Genomic DNA, 16,828 nt, shown 5'->3' on the forward strand with positions numbered 1-16,828 from the left:
GATTACTATAGGTAATAAGCCAGAATAAAAAAGACTCATCAGAACATTAAGGTCATTGCGTAATGACCTGAGAAGAAACTTAACCAATATACACAATTACATTTCTTTCAGAAGGACTGTATTATTTATAAAGACATCAGCATTGTGAATGGGCTACCACAACAGACTGGCACTGGGTCCTTCTTTCCTCCCCATGATGTTTACCAATACAGCAGGTAGAAAACATCACCTCAGTAAATAAATCTGTATAAAATAGTACTTCAAAGTTATTTTTGTTTGTTTTTGCAAAGCCATACATATTTTTTCACATATTCATTATTTCCTCACAAGTAAAAATTCTGCCATTTCCTTTGAAGTATATCACCATGAAATTTTAAAATAAATCATAAATTTTGAAAAACTCTACCACATTTTTCCATTGAGGCCTATAAACTTTTCTAACAGAAAATAAGTATACGTGGGGAAAGCCAATATTTTCAGATTTCCCTATCTTACAGAATATAAAACATGCAAGTTTTCAAACTCATTTTTACTAAGAAAGCACTATTATTACAAAAAGAAAGAAAAAGTGAAGAAATAAAAATAATCAGAAGGAACACTCAACATGAATGTGAACAGAAAAAGGGGTTGGGTGGAAAGTTCCTCACAGGGCGATCTGATCATGAACTCCTAAGTGGGCAGGCCATGGTGGGTGGTCCAGCTCCAGGTGTGCAACTTCTTTGGAAAGGGTTTAAGCCAGCCCTGTCCATTGTTCTTATGCACCTAAATTAACACATCTAGAAGTAGTAACCCTCAAAGAAGTTATTAAGCCTCAAAAGAGCACACAATCTTAACTATTCTTTAATCCACTCCCCTCCTTGCTGTCTCCAATCTTCTGACTCTCTCCTTAATTTTAAATGCATAAAAGAAGCTGCAAACCTGTTCTTGGGGAATTTAAAATCTTGCTCCCCAGCATTTATTAGTTTGGCTCAAATAAATTTTCATGAAAATAATTCTCTACAGGTTTAGATAGTCTTACCTCTATAGTAACCATAAAGTTTCTTTTTTTGGTGGATGTAAACTTTGTGTATTTTATTTTTCAATTACAGTGTACATTTCAATATTATTTTGTATTCATTTCAGGTGTACAGCAAGGTTGAGGTAAATAAGTATAAGTGGGGAATATTTTAAAATAAAAAACACAATAGCTCAAGCTGTTATTCCTGCTGCCAAAGGCAAAAGAAAAATTTACAACTCTTCCTGTAAATATCATGTGTAAGTATTTCTTTAAGTGTTGTAAAATAATTTTTGTATTAGTATCTCTCATAGTACATTATCTAGATTGATGAAACAAAGAACTAACCAATACAAAAGCTGTGGTAGTTTGTCTGTCTAGATTTTATGAGTCATGAGACCAGCTCTGTATACCATTCTATGTCCAGAAATAAACCCAAATACTGATGCACAACTGATTTTTGACAAAGGTGCCAAGATCTTTCAATAGGAAAAGAAAAGTCTCTTAACAAATGTTGCTGAGAAAATTGGACAGCAAAAGAATAAAGTTGGAACCCTATCTAACTTCATATACAAAAATTAAATCAAAATGGATCGACAACCTAAACATAAGAGCTAAACCTATACCTCTTAGAAGAAATCATAGGTATAAGTCTTTGTGAATTCAAATGTGGCAGTGGATTTGTAGATTAACTCCAGAAGTATAAGCAACAAAAGAAAAAACAGATAACTTGGACTTCATAAAAATTAAAAATTTCTGTGCATCAAAGGATATTATCAAGAAAGTGAAGACAACTTAAGGATAAAAGAAACTATTGTTAAATCATTTATCTGATAAGAATTCAGCATACAAAAAATATACAGAATTCTTATAACAATTTAACAACAAAAAGACAAGCAACCCAATTTAAAAATGGGCAATGAACTTGAAAAGACATTTCTCCAAAGAAGTCATATACAAAGACTTTATACTAAAGCACATGAAAATACGTTCAACTCCTTTGGTGACTGAGGAAATTCAAAATAAAACCACAATGAGATACCATGACATACTCACTAGGACAACTATAAAACATAATTTTCGCCCTGGCCGGTTGGCTCAGCGGTAGAGCGTCGGCCTAGCGTGCGGAGGACCCGGGTTCGATTCCCGGCCAGGGCACACAGGAGAAGCGCCCATTTGCTTCTCCACCCCTCCGCCGCGCTTTCCTCTCTGTCTCTCTCTTCCCCTCCCGCAGCCGAGGCTCCATTGGAGCAAAGATGGCCCGGGCGCTGGGGATGGCTCTGTGGCCTCTGCCCCAGGCGCTAGAGTGGCTCTGGTCGCAATATGGCGACGCCCAGGATGGGCAGAGCATCGCCCCCTGGTGGGCAGAGCGTCGCCCCCTGGTGGGCGTGCCGGGTGGATCCCGGTCGGGCGCATGCGGGAGTCTGTCTGGCTGTCTCTCCCTGTTTCCAGCTTCAGAAAAATGAAAAAAAAAAATAAATAAATAATTTTCTCTTTTCCTTTTTCTTCCTTTCCAAGTGAGAGGAGGGGCTACAGAGAGACAGACTCCCGCGGGATACACCTGGCAAACCCGTCTGAGTCCAATGCTCTGCCCACTCTGGTCCATGCTCACATATTTTTAGTGCCTGAGGCAGAGGCCATGGAGCCATCCTCAGTGCCCGGGGCTAACTTGCTCCAATCAAGCCATGGCTACAGGAGGAGGAGGAGGAGGGGAAGGGGGAGATAGACAGAGAGAGTGAGAGAGAGAGAGGCAAGAGGGGGAGGAGTTAAGAAGCAGATGGTCGCTTCTCCTATGTGCCCTGACTGGGAGTTGAACCTGGGACTTCCACACGCCAAGCTGAGGCTCTGCCACTGAACCAACCAATCAGGGCCAAAAATAAACTTTTTATTATTTTAAAAATGAGTAGCAAAAACCCAAAACTCATAGAGAAACAATCAAGAATACTGAAAAATCTGGGAGACAGATATTAATACATAATACATAACACATAACAGTCAAATACATCCAGGATCAAGACAGATGTTTAAAATCAAAACAAAACATTTTTGAAGAATTAGTTCTTTTGTATAAGACGTCATACAACGTTTGAAAAAAAATCATTCTTTTATCTGCATTAGTTTTTTAAAACCATGACAAATATAGGCCCACATTCCTAATAAATATGGTAATTAAGCCATGTTAAATTATTCACATATTACCTCAATCCCAATCAATTCAAACCTTAAATTTGAATATTCCAATTTAAATTCTTTCTATCAAACCGAAAAGTCTAAATAAATGTAGTAACTGTAAACTTAAAAATTTTAGTCTCATTAAAATAACTCTCCCGAAAACTTCTACTCTTTCCTTAAGCGACTCAGTTCCCTTCTCTAAAACAAGTCACTCAGTAGGTGCCAGTAAGTCACTTCCAGGATGTCACTCAGGTGCAGATTTCTTCTAAAAGCCTACACACACGTGTATGCTAACACACACCTATCATACAGAGAAAATTAAGTATAATAAAATTATAAAAGTACTTCTGCAGGGTCCCAGGTGATATTAAAATCTAGATAATGACACAATTTAAGTTTTTATTCCACATTTGACAGTTACACTACCTCACTGTTAAACTCTTAATTCTATAACTGAATGACATTTCAGTACAAGTTGATGCTTCTCATCTCTCTTCCTTGTCCTCTCTCTCTCAACAACAACAAAATAACAACTTTCCAACTGCATGATATTCAAAATCTGTGAGGCTACATTTTATATACAGACTTCAACCTAAACAACTTGTTCCACACAAATTAAATATAGAAGCAAATGTAAGAATCCATTTGTCTTCTTTTTAAGTCAGATATCAAGGGATTTACAGAAATACAAGTTTTTCATCAAATATTTTGCTTTAAAAAAAGTTATTTTTCGCCTGACCAGGCAGTGGTGCAGTGGATAGAGCATGGGACAGGGATGCGGCAGACTCAGGTTCAAAACCCTGAGGTCGCTGGCTTGAGCACAGGCTCACCGGCTTGAGCACAGGCTCACCGGCTTGAGCACGGGGTTACAGGCTTGAGCACAGGCTCACCGGCTTGAGCACAGGCTCACCGGCTTGAGCACGGGGTTACAGGCTTGAGCACAGGCTCACTGGCTTGAGCACAGGCTCACCAGCTTGAGCACGGGCTCACCGGCTTGAGCACGGGCTCACCGGCTTGAGCACGGGCTCACCGGCTTGAGCACGGGGTTACAGGCTTGAGCACAGGCTCACTGGCTTGAGCACGGGGTTACAGGCTTGAGCACAGGCTCACCGGCTTGAGCACGGGCTCACCGGCTTGAGCACAGGCTCACCGGCATGAGCACGGGGTTACAGGCTTGAGCACAGGCTCACCGGCTTGAGCACAGGCTCACCGGCTTAAGCACGGGGTTACAGGCTTGAGCACAGGCTCACCGGCTTGAGCACAGGCTCACCGGCTTGAGCACAGGGTTACAGGCTTGAGCACAGGCTCACCGGCTTGAGCACAGGCTCACCGGCTTGAGCACGGGGTTACAGGCTTGAGCACGGGGTTACAGGCTTGAGTGTGGGATCACTGGATTGAGCCCAGGGGTCGATGGCTTGAAGCCCAAGGTCACTGGCATGAGCAAAGGGTCACTCACTCTGCTGTAGCCCCTTGGCCAGGGCACATATGAGAAAGTCATCAATGAACAACTAAGGAGCCACAATGAACAATTGATGCTTCTCATCTCTCTCCCTTCCTGTTTGTCCCTATCTGTCCCTCTCTCCGACTCTCTCACTGTCAAAAAAAAAAAAGATATTTTTCAAGAAAATGTTGTTTATGTTATAATATAGAATAGGTTATTATTTTAAAGTTAATAAAACAAAAAAAAATTCTCAGTTTTAACTTCTAATTCAGAAAATGCTGATTAAAACCCTCCATAAAGAAAAATTCCTTATGGTTCCCAATAAATTTTAAGAATATAAGAAGTCCTAAGGCCATACAATTTGAGAACTGCCTGTCTATGCCACTATACTATTTCAGGGTTCCATACTAGTGTATACCTTCACAAATATACACAGTAACTAGCAGAGTATAATAAGAACTGAGAAGAGGTATGTATGTAAACAACATTGAAATTTGTTACTGAATCACATCTTACTTGGAAATTTCCGACAAGCCGGCAGAGAGCTCCAGAAACACAGATAAGTAGTAGCCACGGACAACTCCATTTCCATCCTTAAAAAGAAGAGTTATAGAACTATAAATCCAGATCAGTTTAAATTAAGCCACAATTAAATAAAAAATACAGACTAATATCCGATATTTGGATTGGGAAGTACTTCTAAGCTTAAAAGAAGAGAAATATTAAAAAGACCAAAAGTTTTGAGCCTGTAACCATTTAAAACTTACGTACAATAAGAAAAAACACATGAAAATATCAATAACTATGAAAAGAATTAAGTTTTAACATAAACAAAATTTTACAGATTTATTGAACTTAGAGAAAGGAGAGAGAGAACGGCAGGGGGGAAGAGTGGGAAGCATCAACTCATAGCTCCTCCTCGTATGTGCATGGTTCATGCAAGCCCAGGGTTTCGAATGACCACCTCAACATTCCAGGTCAACGCTTTATCCACTGTGCCACCACAGGTCAAGCAACATAAACAGAACTTTTAAAAAATTAGTCAAGAAAAATAAAAACCCTGAAGAAAAAAAGTAATTTTTTGTTTGTTTGTTTTGGTGAGAGAGAGAGACAGACAGACAGGAAGGCAGAGAGAGATGAGAAGCATCAATTCTTTGTTCTTCGTTGCAACACCTTAGTTGTTTATTGATTGCTTTCTCATATGTGCCTTGATGGGGGGGAGCGCTACAGTAGAGCAAGTGACCCCTTGCTCAAGCCAGCGACCTTGGGCTCAAGCCAGAGACTTTAGGCTTCAAGTCAGCGACCATAGGGTCATGTCTATGATCCCACGCTCAAGTCAGCAATTCTGAGCTCAAGCTGGTGAGCTCATGCTCAAGCCAGCAACCTCAGGGATTCGAATCTGGGTCCTCTGCATCCCAGTCTGATGCTCTATCCCAGGGGTCCCCAAACTTTTTACACAGGGGGCCAGTTCACTGTCCCTCAGACCACTGGAGGGCCGGACTATAAAAAAAAACTATGAACAAATCCCTATGCACACTGCACATATCTTATTTTAAAGTAAAAAAACAAAACGGGAACAAATACAGTATTTAAAATAAAGAACAAGTAAATTTAAATCAACAAACTGACCAGTATTTCAATGGGAACTATGCTCCTCTCACTGACCACCAAAGAAAGAGGTGTCCCTTCCAGAAGTGCGGCGGGGGCCGGATAAGTGGCCTCAGGGGGCCGCATGCGACCCATGGGCCATAGTTTGGGGACCTTTGCTCTATCCACTACCTGCTCAGGCAAGAAAAATGTTTTTTAAAAATTCTTAATTTCAATTAAATTCTTAATTCCTGGCCAGTTGATTCAGTGGTAGAGCATCAAGCTGCTATGTGGAAGTCCCGGGTTCAATTCCCAGTCAGGGCACACAGGAGAGATGACCATCTTCTTCCCCTCTTCTCCTCCTTTCTTCTCTCTCTCTCCCTCTCCCTCCCACAGCCATGGCTCAACTGCTTCAAGGGTGACAGCCCCAGGTGCTGAGGATGGCTCCATTAAGCCTTTACCTCAGACACTTATAATAGCTCAGTTGCAAGCATCAGCCCCAGACGGGTGTCACCTAGTGGATCCCAATTAGGGCACATGTGGGAGTCTGTCTCTGTATCTCCCCTCCTCTCACTTAAAAAAAAAAAGAATTCTGCTAGGACTAAAACAAGAAAATATTTAATACCAAAAATGAGTAAAGAAGAAAAAGATAACACTGGAGGTTGAAAGTAACTGTCATTTCTATGTTTTGTTTTGGGTTTTTTTTAATTCATTTTAGAGAGGGGAGAGAGAGAAAGAGAGAGCGAAAGGGGGAAGAGCAGGAAGCATCAACTCCCATATATGCCTTGACCAGTCAAGCCCAGGGTTTCAAACCAACAACCAAAGCTTTCCAGGTCATCGTTTTATCCAATGCGCCACCAGAGGTCAGGCCTATTTCTATGTTTTACATGTTAGGATTTCAAATAAGATTGTCTATAGATTGAGAAATTGTTTAAATTTCTATTACAAAATTTTGCAAAGATAATTATTCCACTCTGTATTTCTCCAATACTTTGTTCAGATGACATTTTATTTTAAAATTTTTAATTGCATTTATTGGGGTGACATTGGTTAATAAAATTATACAGGTTTCAGGTGTATAATTCTATAATACATCATCTGCACACTGCACTGTGTGTGCACCCCCAGGTGACTTTTTTGAAGGGTTACACATTCCTACCCAGTTTTTCTAAAAGTATTGTGTTTGGCTTAAAAACAAACTAAAAAACCTATAAAATGTACAACACAAAGAATGAACTCTAACGTAAAATGAACTTGGGGTAACAATAATATGTCAATGTAGTAAATTCATCAACTGCGACAAATGCAGCACTCTGATGCAGGATATGTTGATAGTGGGAAAGGCTATTTATGTGTGGGCTCAAGGGGTGTTTGGAACATTCTGTATTTTCAACTGGATTTTGCTGTTAACATAAACTGCTTTTAAAAATAGTCTATTAAATAATTTTTAAGATAAATACTGGTTAGCCCTCCCCAGAAACATCCACATACTAGCTCTGTTCACTAAGGAGGTCTAGAAACATTGACCAACCTGGGAGAAATGAACACCCCTAGCACCTAGTTAGGTCTTAAAATAGTTTCCCCTATAACAGAAATCAGGGTTATTTGGATAAAACGGCCAATTCCAGGTACAGAGTAAAAAATGTACAAGATTGCCTGACAGGTGGTGGCACAGTGAACAGAGGGTCAACCTGGGATACTGCAGTCCTAGGTCTGACACCCCAAGGTCACTGGCTTAAGTGCAGGCTCACTGGTTTGACATGGGGTTGAGGGCTTGAGCATGAGATCACAGACATGACTCCATAGCCTCTGGCTTGAGGCCAAAGGTCACTGGCTCAGCTGGAGACCCCCCTTCCAGTCAAGGCACATATGAGAAGCAATCAATGAAAAACTAAAGTGATGCATCCACCAGTTGATGCTTCTTATCTCTCTCCCTTCCTGCCTGTCTCTCTCACTAAAAATAAATAATTAATTAAACAAATAATTAAAATGTACAAGATAAGCCTAGAGTATCTTGTCATAAAAAAAAAAAGATACCTAACTACTAGGGTTACTACTAGGGAATATTAGGGCCACAACAAAGTGACAAAGAAGCCAACTTCAAGAGATTAAATATGAATAAATCCATGAGTTCATAATGTTTTATTTATTAATTAAGATGAAGAAAGATGGAGAGACAGACTACTGCATGCGCCCTGACCAGGATCCACCAGGCAACGCCTATCTGGGTCTGACCGAGCTATCCTCAGCTCCTGGGGCCTACACTCAAATCAATCGAGTCACTGGCTGTGAGAGCAGAAGGGGGGGGGGGGGGGGGGGGAGAGAGGGGAAGAAAAGAAAATAGTCATATCCTGACCAGGGATCGAACACAGGACTTCTGCACACTGGGCCAATGTTCTATCCACTGAACCAACCGGTCAGAACCAAGTTCAGAATGTTTTTAAAAACCTAAGTAACCGGCCCTGGCCAGTTGGCTCAGTGGTAGAGTGTCGGCCTGGCGTGTAGAAGTCCCGGGTTCAATTCCCGGCCAGGGCACACAGGAGAAGCGCCCATCTGCTTCTCCACCCCTCCCCCTCTCCTTCCTCTCTGTCTCTCTCTTCCCCTCCCGCAGCGAGGCTCCATTGGAGCAAAGACGGCCCGGGTGCTGGGGATGGCGCCTTGGCCTCTGCCCCAGGCGCTAGAGTGACTCTGGTCGCAACAGAGCAACGCCCTGGAGGGGCAGAGCATCGCCCCCTGGTGGGCAGAGCGTCGCCCCCTGGTGGGCGTGCCGGGTGGATCCCGGTCGGCGCATGTGGGAGTGTCTGACTGTCTCTCCCCATTTCCAGCTTCAGAAAAATACAAAAAAAAAAAACAAAAAAAACCCCTAAGTAACCACTTTCAGAGAATAATAAGGAAAACTCGCAAATAATAGGAATAAATCCTGCCTTTTCTACACAAACTATTATTGAGTAACCAAATAATAAAGGAAACCAACTCTTTATAAAAGTATTGCATCTAATAAATGAAAAAGAAATAAAAAGAATATCGCTGTTTGGTAGTGATAGATATACGCACTGAGCATCAATAACTGCCAATACCAAAAAGAGAGACGTGACTAGACATTATGTCATTAAAAAAAACACACTATAGGCCCTGGCCAGTTGGCTCAGTGGTAGAGCGTCAGCCTGGAGTGCAGAAGTCCCGGGTTCAATTCCCGGCCAGGGCACACAGAAGCACTCATCTGCTTCTCCACCCCTCCCCGTCTCCTTCCTCTCTGTCTCTCTCTTCCCCTCCCGCAGCCGAGGCTCCATTGGAGCAAAGATGGCCCGGGCGCTGGGGTTGGCTCCTTGGCCTCTGCCCCAGGCGCTGGAGTGGCTCTGGTCGCGACAGTGACACCCTGGAGGGGCAGAGCATCGCCCCCTGCGCCCCTTGGTGGGCGTGCCGGGTGGATCCCAGTCGGGCGCATGCGGGAGTCTGTCTGACTGTCTCTCCCCGTTTCCAGCTTCAGAAAAATACAAAAAAAAACAAAAACAAAAAAAAACACCACACACTACTGCTTATATTCTTGCCATGAGACTATGCATCTCATCGTGCCACTGGGTCCAGCTGCCAATCTGCAGAAAATACAGATCAAAAGTACATACTGAAATACACAATGAGTATGCAATTAGCATACACGTGTTCTGTACTTTTTTGTTTTTAAAAAGATTTAAATAAGAACTTCATATATGTCTTCTAAAGATAAGTATCTTCCTACAAACAAGAAATGAGTTTCCAACAATTCGTCAGAGTTCATAGTGTAAACTCAGGAAGCTAGTTAGTTAAGGAAGGGAGCAAATGGGATTGGACATGAAGCCTGATTCACTAGAAGTTACAGCATTTGCAGGCTCCCCAGGGACTGCTGCATCCCCTACCAAAGGGATTTAATCTCAGGGGGCAGAATGGGCAACAGCAGGATTATGGAGGGAGGTAGGGGAGGGAATTCCTTTGCTAGGCACATGAGCAGTAGAAGCCAAGATGAGGCAGAAAAATTTGGGGAGCATGCACAGTTAAGAGCCAAAATGGTGACATAAAGGGGTAAAACCTAGCCTGTGAAAAGTAACAGATTGGAGAGGGGACGGATTGGGAAGAAAATTTTTTTTTTTTTTTTTTTTTGTCTTTTTCTGAAGCTGGAAACGGGGAGAGACAGTCAGACAGACTCCCGCATGCGCCCGACCGGGATCCACCCGGCACGCCCACCAGGGGCGACGCTCTGCCCACCAGGGGGCGATGCTCTGCCCCTCCAGGGCGTCGCTCTGCCATGACCAGAGCCACTCTAGCACCTGGGGCAGAGGCCAAGGCGCCATCCCCAGCGCCCGGGCCATCTTTGCTCCAGTGGAGCCTTGGCTGCGGGAGGGGAAGAGAGAGACAGAGAGGAAGGAGGGGGGGGGGTGGAGAAGCAAATGGGCGCTTCTCCTGTGTGCCCTGGCCGGGAATCAAACCCGGGTCCCCCGCGCGCCAGGCCGACGCTCTACCGCTGAGCCGTCCGGCCAGGGCCAGAAATTTTTTAGTTTGAAAGATAGCCTTTCTCCTAAACCCAGGTAAAATAATCAAGGCTTTTTTTTTTTTTAATTCAGTGAGAGGAGGGGAGGCAGAGAGACAGATTCCCACATGCACCCCGACCAGGATCCACCCAGCAAACCAATAGGAGGTAATGCTCTACCCATCTGGGGCCATTGGTCTATTGCTTCAACCTAGCTTTTCTTCGCGCTTGAGGCAGAGGCCAAGGAGCCATTTTCAATGCCCAGGGCTGACTCGCTCCAATAAAGCCATGGCTGCAGGAGGGGAAGAGAGAGAGAGAAAAAGAGAGAAGCGAGAGGAGGAGGGGTAAAGAAGCAGATGGGCACCTCTTCACTGTGCCCTGACCAGGAATCGAGCCTGGGACATCCACACACCAGGCCAATGCTCTACCACTGAGCCAATCAGCCAGGGCCAATCAAGGCGTATTTTTTTTTTTAATTTTATTTCCCTTTTGGTACCTTTCTGAAGCTGGAAACAGGGAGGCAGTCAGACAGACTCCCGCATGCACCCGACCGGGATCCACCTGGCATGCCCACCAGGGGGCGATGCTCTGCCCATCCCGGGCGTCACTCTGTTGCGACCAGAGCCACTCTAGCGCCTGGGGCAGAGGCCAAGGAGCCATCCCCAGCGCCCGGGCCATCCCTTGCTCCAATGGAGCCTCGGCTGCAGGAGGGGAAGAGAGAGACAGAGAGGAAGGAGAGGGGGAGGGGTGGAGAAGCAGATGGGCGCTTCTCCTGTGTGCTCTGGCCGGGAATCGAACCCGGGACTCCTGCACGCCAGGCCGATGCTTTACCACAGAGCCAACCGGCCAGGGCCTTCAAGGCATAATTTTAATAAAGGCTCCCTGAGTAGCACATGTTTGTTTCTTCAGAGGTTCTCTCTCTGTAGCAGCCATGTGGCTCCAAGTACAAGCATGGGTACAGCAGCCTGAATGCAGCAAGGAGCAGAGACTAATACTGGACTACCAGAGCCCGGGGTGATGCCATTACAGTTCTGGACCCTGACCCTACTGGTGGGCACTCAGACTCAACAGGACCAGATTTCTTCCACAGCAAAGTGGAGCTAAGCCTTGCTGTTAAGACATTAGGCACCTGGGGGCAGTCCTTAGTTTTTGCTCCAATGAATTCTACTACACCTCATCCTCCTATTTGTGGGGCCCTGAAATGCTTCTCTCATGACTCCGTGAAAGAACCCTATTTCCATTGACAACAATACTGTTCATATTTAATTCATTTCTCCACAGAATAATAGTACTTATAAAGAAATATTAAAATTGTCATTACTTTAATTTCTTACTCAACTAAAAAAGCGAACCAGTACACTACAGAACCCTGAAATATTTAGGGTTTAAAAATTATTAAAAATATGAAAAACTTACTGGGTAAACTTTTAACCTCCAACAAAGTCCTGAAACTTGAAGAGGTGGACTGTAAACGGGATCAGCTCTCTGGCGCAAAGTGCTACAATAAAAGAAAACCAACCAGATCGCAAGATCAAAACTCTTCTCAAACAGCACAGGGAAAACCAAAGCCAGCTGCTTTATTGATGTTACTTAGTTTAAGCCCTGGACAAAGTAAACGAAGGTGACTAAATAACTCAGGTTCACACTGGGTAAATTTATATAGACTTACATCCACAAATAAAAGAAAATTTAATAATACTGAAATATTTGGCAGTAAATAATTTTAATTTTTTTTTTTTTTTTTTTTTTAATTTTTTTCTTTTCTTTTTTCATTTTTCTGAAGCTTGGAAACAGGGAGAGACAGTCAGACAGACTCCCGCATGCGCCCGACCGGGATCCACCCAGCACGCCCACCAGGGGCGATGCTCTGCCCACCAGGGGGCGATGCTCTGCCCATCCTGGGCGTCGCCATGTTGCGACCAGAGCCACTCTAGCGCCTGAGGCAGAGGCCACAGAGCCATCCCCAGCGCCCGGGCCATCTTTGCTCCAATGGAGCCTTGGCTGCGGGAGGGGAAGAGAGAGAGAGAGAGGAAAGCGCGGCGGAGGGGTGGAGAAGCAAATGGGCGCTTCTCCTGTGTGCCCTGGCCGGGAATCGAACCCGGGTCCTCCGCACGCTAGGCCGACGCTCTACCGCTGAGCCAACCGGCCAGGGCTCGCAGTAAATAATTTTAGTTTCAGGTTAAAAATACCCTCAGATCTGTGACATTTAAGAAAAAAAGGGCCCTGGCCGGTTGGCTCAGCGGTAGAGCGTTGGCTTGGCGTGCGGGGGACCCGGGTTAGATTCCCGGCCAGGGCACATAGGAGAAGCGCCCATTTGCTTCTCCACTCCCCCCTCCTTCCTCTCTGTCTCTCTCTTCCCCTCCCGCAGCCAAGGCTCCATTGGAGCAAAGATGGCCCGGGCGCTGGGGATGGCTCCTTGGCCTCTGCCCCAGGCGCTGGAGTGGCTCTGGTCGCGGCAGAGCAACGCCCCGGAGGGGCAGAGCATCGCCCCCTGGTGGGCGTGCCGGGTGGATCCCGGTCGGGCGCATGCGGGAGTCTGTCTGACTGTCTCTCCCCATTTCCAGCTTCAGGAAAAAAAAAAAAAAAAGAAAAAAGGAAAAAATAACTAAGAATCCTGAAGTTAAAAAAAAAGAATGTGTTTCTCTTCCTCATATCCCTGTAGTGGAATTACCTTTTTTACAATGAAAAAAAACCAAGAGTGCTAAGTTTTAATGTGTGTGGGGAAATCCGCAAAAAGTTTATATTTCAGCCATAAAATTATCCTATAATTTAATAACCCATATAAATTAAATATGAAGCAGTGAAAATTCTCAGTTTGGCCTTATTTTGATGATTACCACCTCCTGGAGTTTTCCTCTCCAAGACCTTATAATCTTGGTATGTGGCCTTTGAAGACAAGTCCCTTAGAACCTTTTTGTTTTAAGATCTTTGCTTCTAATCTTGGAGAAAAAACAATAATGGCTAAAAAAATAACTATGTAAGTTACAAAGGTTACAAATTCCTTATAACGGCCTCTTATCACAATTGCTGACTCTCATCTGTGATAAACTGGCGCCTAATGGACTTGTTCCTGTCCCTCTCATTTCTGAGGACAGGGAAGGGGCTCATCTATCTTTATCATCCCACTCGTCCCACCTTAACAAAGGCCAAGGTGACCCTCTTCTTTAAAATATGGTTCCTTTTCCCAGACTAGAAGAGCAACCTGTCCTGAAAGAAATAATAAAATCCAAATAAATGACCACTATGTTTCTAACAGGGAATTTGTTTCTTCTATGACAACACCAGGTGTCCTAATTCATCAGGTCTACATCCTACCCTGGAATAACACCTTCCTTATGTTATGTTTACACACAAAAATCCAAGGTTGTCAAAACTCTTACCTGAAATTCTCTAAAACAAAAGTAGCTGAATCATAAGACGGTACTAATTCACTAAAAAAAAGCAAAGGCAAAATAATATTACTTAGCTTATGTAAGTTTAAAATTTCATTTAGTTAAAAAAACAAAGCTAAGTCCCTCAATAATAGCTTAAAAACTTTATTAAACTAAGTCCCTCAGAAATATTTGTAAACCCTTATTAAAAATAACATTAAATCAAATAAATTCATAAAACCATGAAAAGACATCAAAAGTGTGCAATGAAATTAGGGACTCAACAAACACTTCATTCACTAAATATCTTTTTTTTTTAAAGGCAATATATAATTAAGTATTAAAATAAGTATAAAAGGCATTTAAATAGTACTCATGAAATAGGAAAAGGAAGAAATTAGTGCTTAGACTGGAAACTTGAAACATAGAACCAATATAAACAGGTTTAAGAAGCAAAAAGAAAACAGCAAAAGGAAAAGACAATAAATCCCCAAACTTCCTCCTTCAGAACAAATTACGAGGAATATTGACAGACACTAAAGACTTGCAGAGTATATACGTACTAGCAAATAACCCTGTACAATTCTATAGGAGAACAGATCACAAAGGGCAAGCACAGGACAGCCGCACAGCAACAGCTTCTGGGCAGGGCAAGATCCCCTCAGGGGACTGCAGAGTCACAGTCTTCTCCAGACAGAACTAATCGACAGTCACAGGAGGGGCATAAGGACAGTCCACTTGACTGCTAAAGACCCTATATCAGGTGAATGTCTGTAGCATTGTCATTAGAATGCCACAGAAGTCAGTCACTAAAACATGTATGATCAAGACACTGTCACACATAGTATTGTAACACACTGTTATACATTTAATATATAAAACTATAAATTTATCAAAAAAGATAAAACTGTGGCCCTGGCCGGTTGGCTCAGCAGTAGAGCATCAGCCTGGTGTGAGGAAGTCCCAGGTTTAATTCCTGGTCAGGGCACACAGAAATAAACTAAGGAGAGTGAAAAATAAACTACAACTACCTAGCTGTACCCAATGTTATGGACTGAACTGTGTCCCCCTAAATCCGCATGTTGAAGTCATACCTCCAATGTGATTATATTTGAAAATAAGACCTTTAGGGAGGTATTTAGGGTTAAATGAGATTATAAGGGCAGAACCCTAACCCAGTATGGCTCGTTTCTTTAGAAGAGGAAGATACCAGAGACTGATCTCTGTGGATGCAGAGAAAAGGTCATGTGAGGAGAGGACACAGCTATCTACAAGCCAAAAGGAGAGGCCTCACCAGAAATCCAATTTCCTAGTACCTTGATATTAGACTTCTTGCCCCCAAAATTGAGAAAATAAACTTATTATATAAGCCGTCCAGTCTGTGGTATTGTGTTATGGCAGTCCAAGCAGACTAATAAACACACAGGGATTTTATCTCAAATGACCTGGGGTATGGGCCAACCCTGGTAAATTTTCAGAAGAATCCCAAGTGAGTCTAACATACAATCAGTGTTAGGAACCATTGCTCTTAACACCACCAGGTAGTCTAAACATGCTTAAAAGAATAAGCTGTTCAGAAGAATTCTAAGACTGCCCAAGATCAAAACAAAAAAGATATGTAGAATGCAACCACTATCTCCAGATCTCGGCACTTCATCTCTTTATGGGCTTTCCTTTTGACAACATACATGTGAACGAGTTATAGTCACTGTGTAATAAGATGGAAGTAAACTAAAAAGGTAAATAGGAGAATGAATATAAGACAACACAGATGAACCTTGAGAACATTATGCTAAGTTAAATAAGACAAAGAAAAATGCCATATGCCCTAAAAAAGGGGTCAAAGGCACAAACTTCTGGTTATAAAATGAGTAAGTCATGGAACTACATTGTACAACATGATAACTATAATTAAAAATACTGTTTTACAAAAAAAAATAAAATAAAAATACTGTTTTGTGTATCTGAAGTTTGCTGAGAGAGGTCTTAAAAGTTCTCATCACACACAAAATGTTTTTTCTATGTATGATGATGAATGTAAACTACAAACCAGACTTATTGTGGTGATCATTTCTTAATATATATCAACCCTGGCCAGATAGCTCATTTGGCTGGAGCGTCACCCCAACACACCAAGGGTGCAGGTTCAATCCCCAATCAGGAACATGCAGAAACAGATCATTGTTTCTTTCTGTCTGTCTCTTTCTCTCTCTCCCCTCCTCTCTAAAATCAATCAATAAATTAAAATATATATATATATAACATATCCTTATGTTGTAAATCTGAAATTAACAGAGGGTTATGTCAAGTATATCTTAATTTAAAAACGAATGAAAGTCCCTGGCCGGTTGGCTCAGTGGTAGAGCGTCGGCCTGGCATGCAGGGGTCCCGGGTTCAATTCCGAGCCAGGGCACACAGGAGAAGCACCCATCTGCTTCTCCACCCCTCCTCCTCTCCTTCCTCTCTGTCTCTCTCTTCCCCTCCCGCAGCCAAGGCTCCACTGGAGCAAAGTTGGCCCGGGCGCTGAGGATGGCTCTGTGGCCTCTGCCTCAGGCGCTAGAATGGCTCTGGTTGCAACAGAGCATCGCCCCCTGGTGGGTGTGCCAGGTGGATCCCAGTCGGGCGCATGCGGGAGTCTGTCTGACTGCCTCCCTGTTTCCAACTTCAGAAAAATACAAAAAACAAACAAACAAACAAACAAAAACGAATGAACACTCATGAAATAAGAAGTGACCAATTATATTTTTCTACAGAATGGAAAA

The 16,828-nt window shown here is 43.1% G+C and overlaps 1 protein-coding gene and 1 non-coding gene across 4 annotated transcripts in view; one reads left to right on the forward strand and one right to left on the reverse strand.

The window, feature by feature from the left end:
- Positions 1–16,828, reverse strand: part of TRIM37 (tripartite motif containing 37) — a 95,868-nt gene that overhangs the window by 56,574 nt on the left and 22,466 nt on the right. For all 3 annotated transcript variants that reach the window (XM_066364680.1, XM_066364682.1, XM_066364679.1), the window contains exons 10-12: positions 14,076–14,126; positions 12,112–12,193; positions 5,124–5,200 (exon numbers count right to left, since the gene is read on the reverse strand). In XM_066364680.1, coding sequence (XP_066220777.1) covers positions 5,124–5,200; positions 12,112–12,193; positions 14,076–14,126 — 210 coding nt within the window. The remainder of the gene's footprint in view (positions 1–5,123; positions 5,201–12,111; positions 12,194–14,075; positions 14,127–16,828) is intronic.
- TRNAS-GGA (transfer RNA serine (anticodon GGA)) lies at positions 9,324–9,399 on the forward strand. Its single transcript has one exon. It is a non-coding gene; the product is annotated as a tRNA-Ser (tRNA).

This window comes from Saccopteryx leptura, chromosome 2, assembly GCF_036850995.1.
Source record: "Saccopteryx leptura isolate mSacLep1 chromosome 2, mSacLep1_pri_phased_curated, whole genome shotgun sequence".
NCBI lineage: Eukaryota > Metazoa > Chordata > Mammalia > Chiroptera > Emballonuridae > Saccopteryx > Saccopteryx leptura.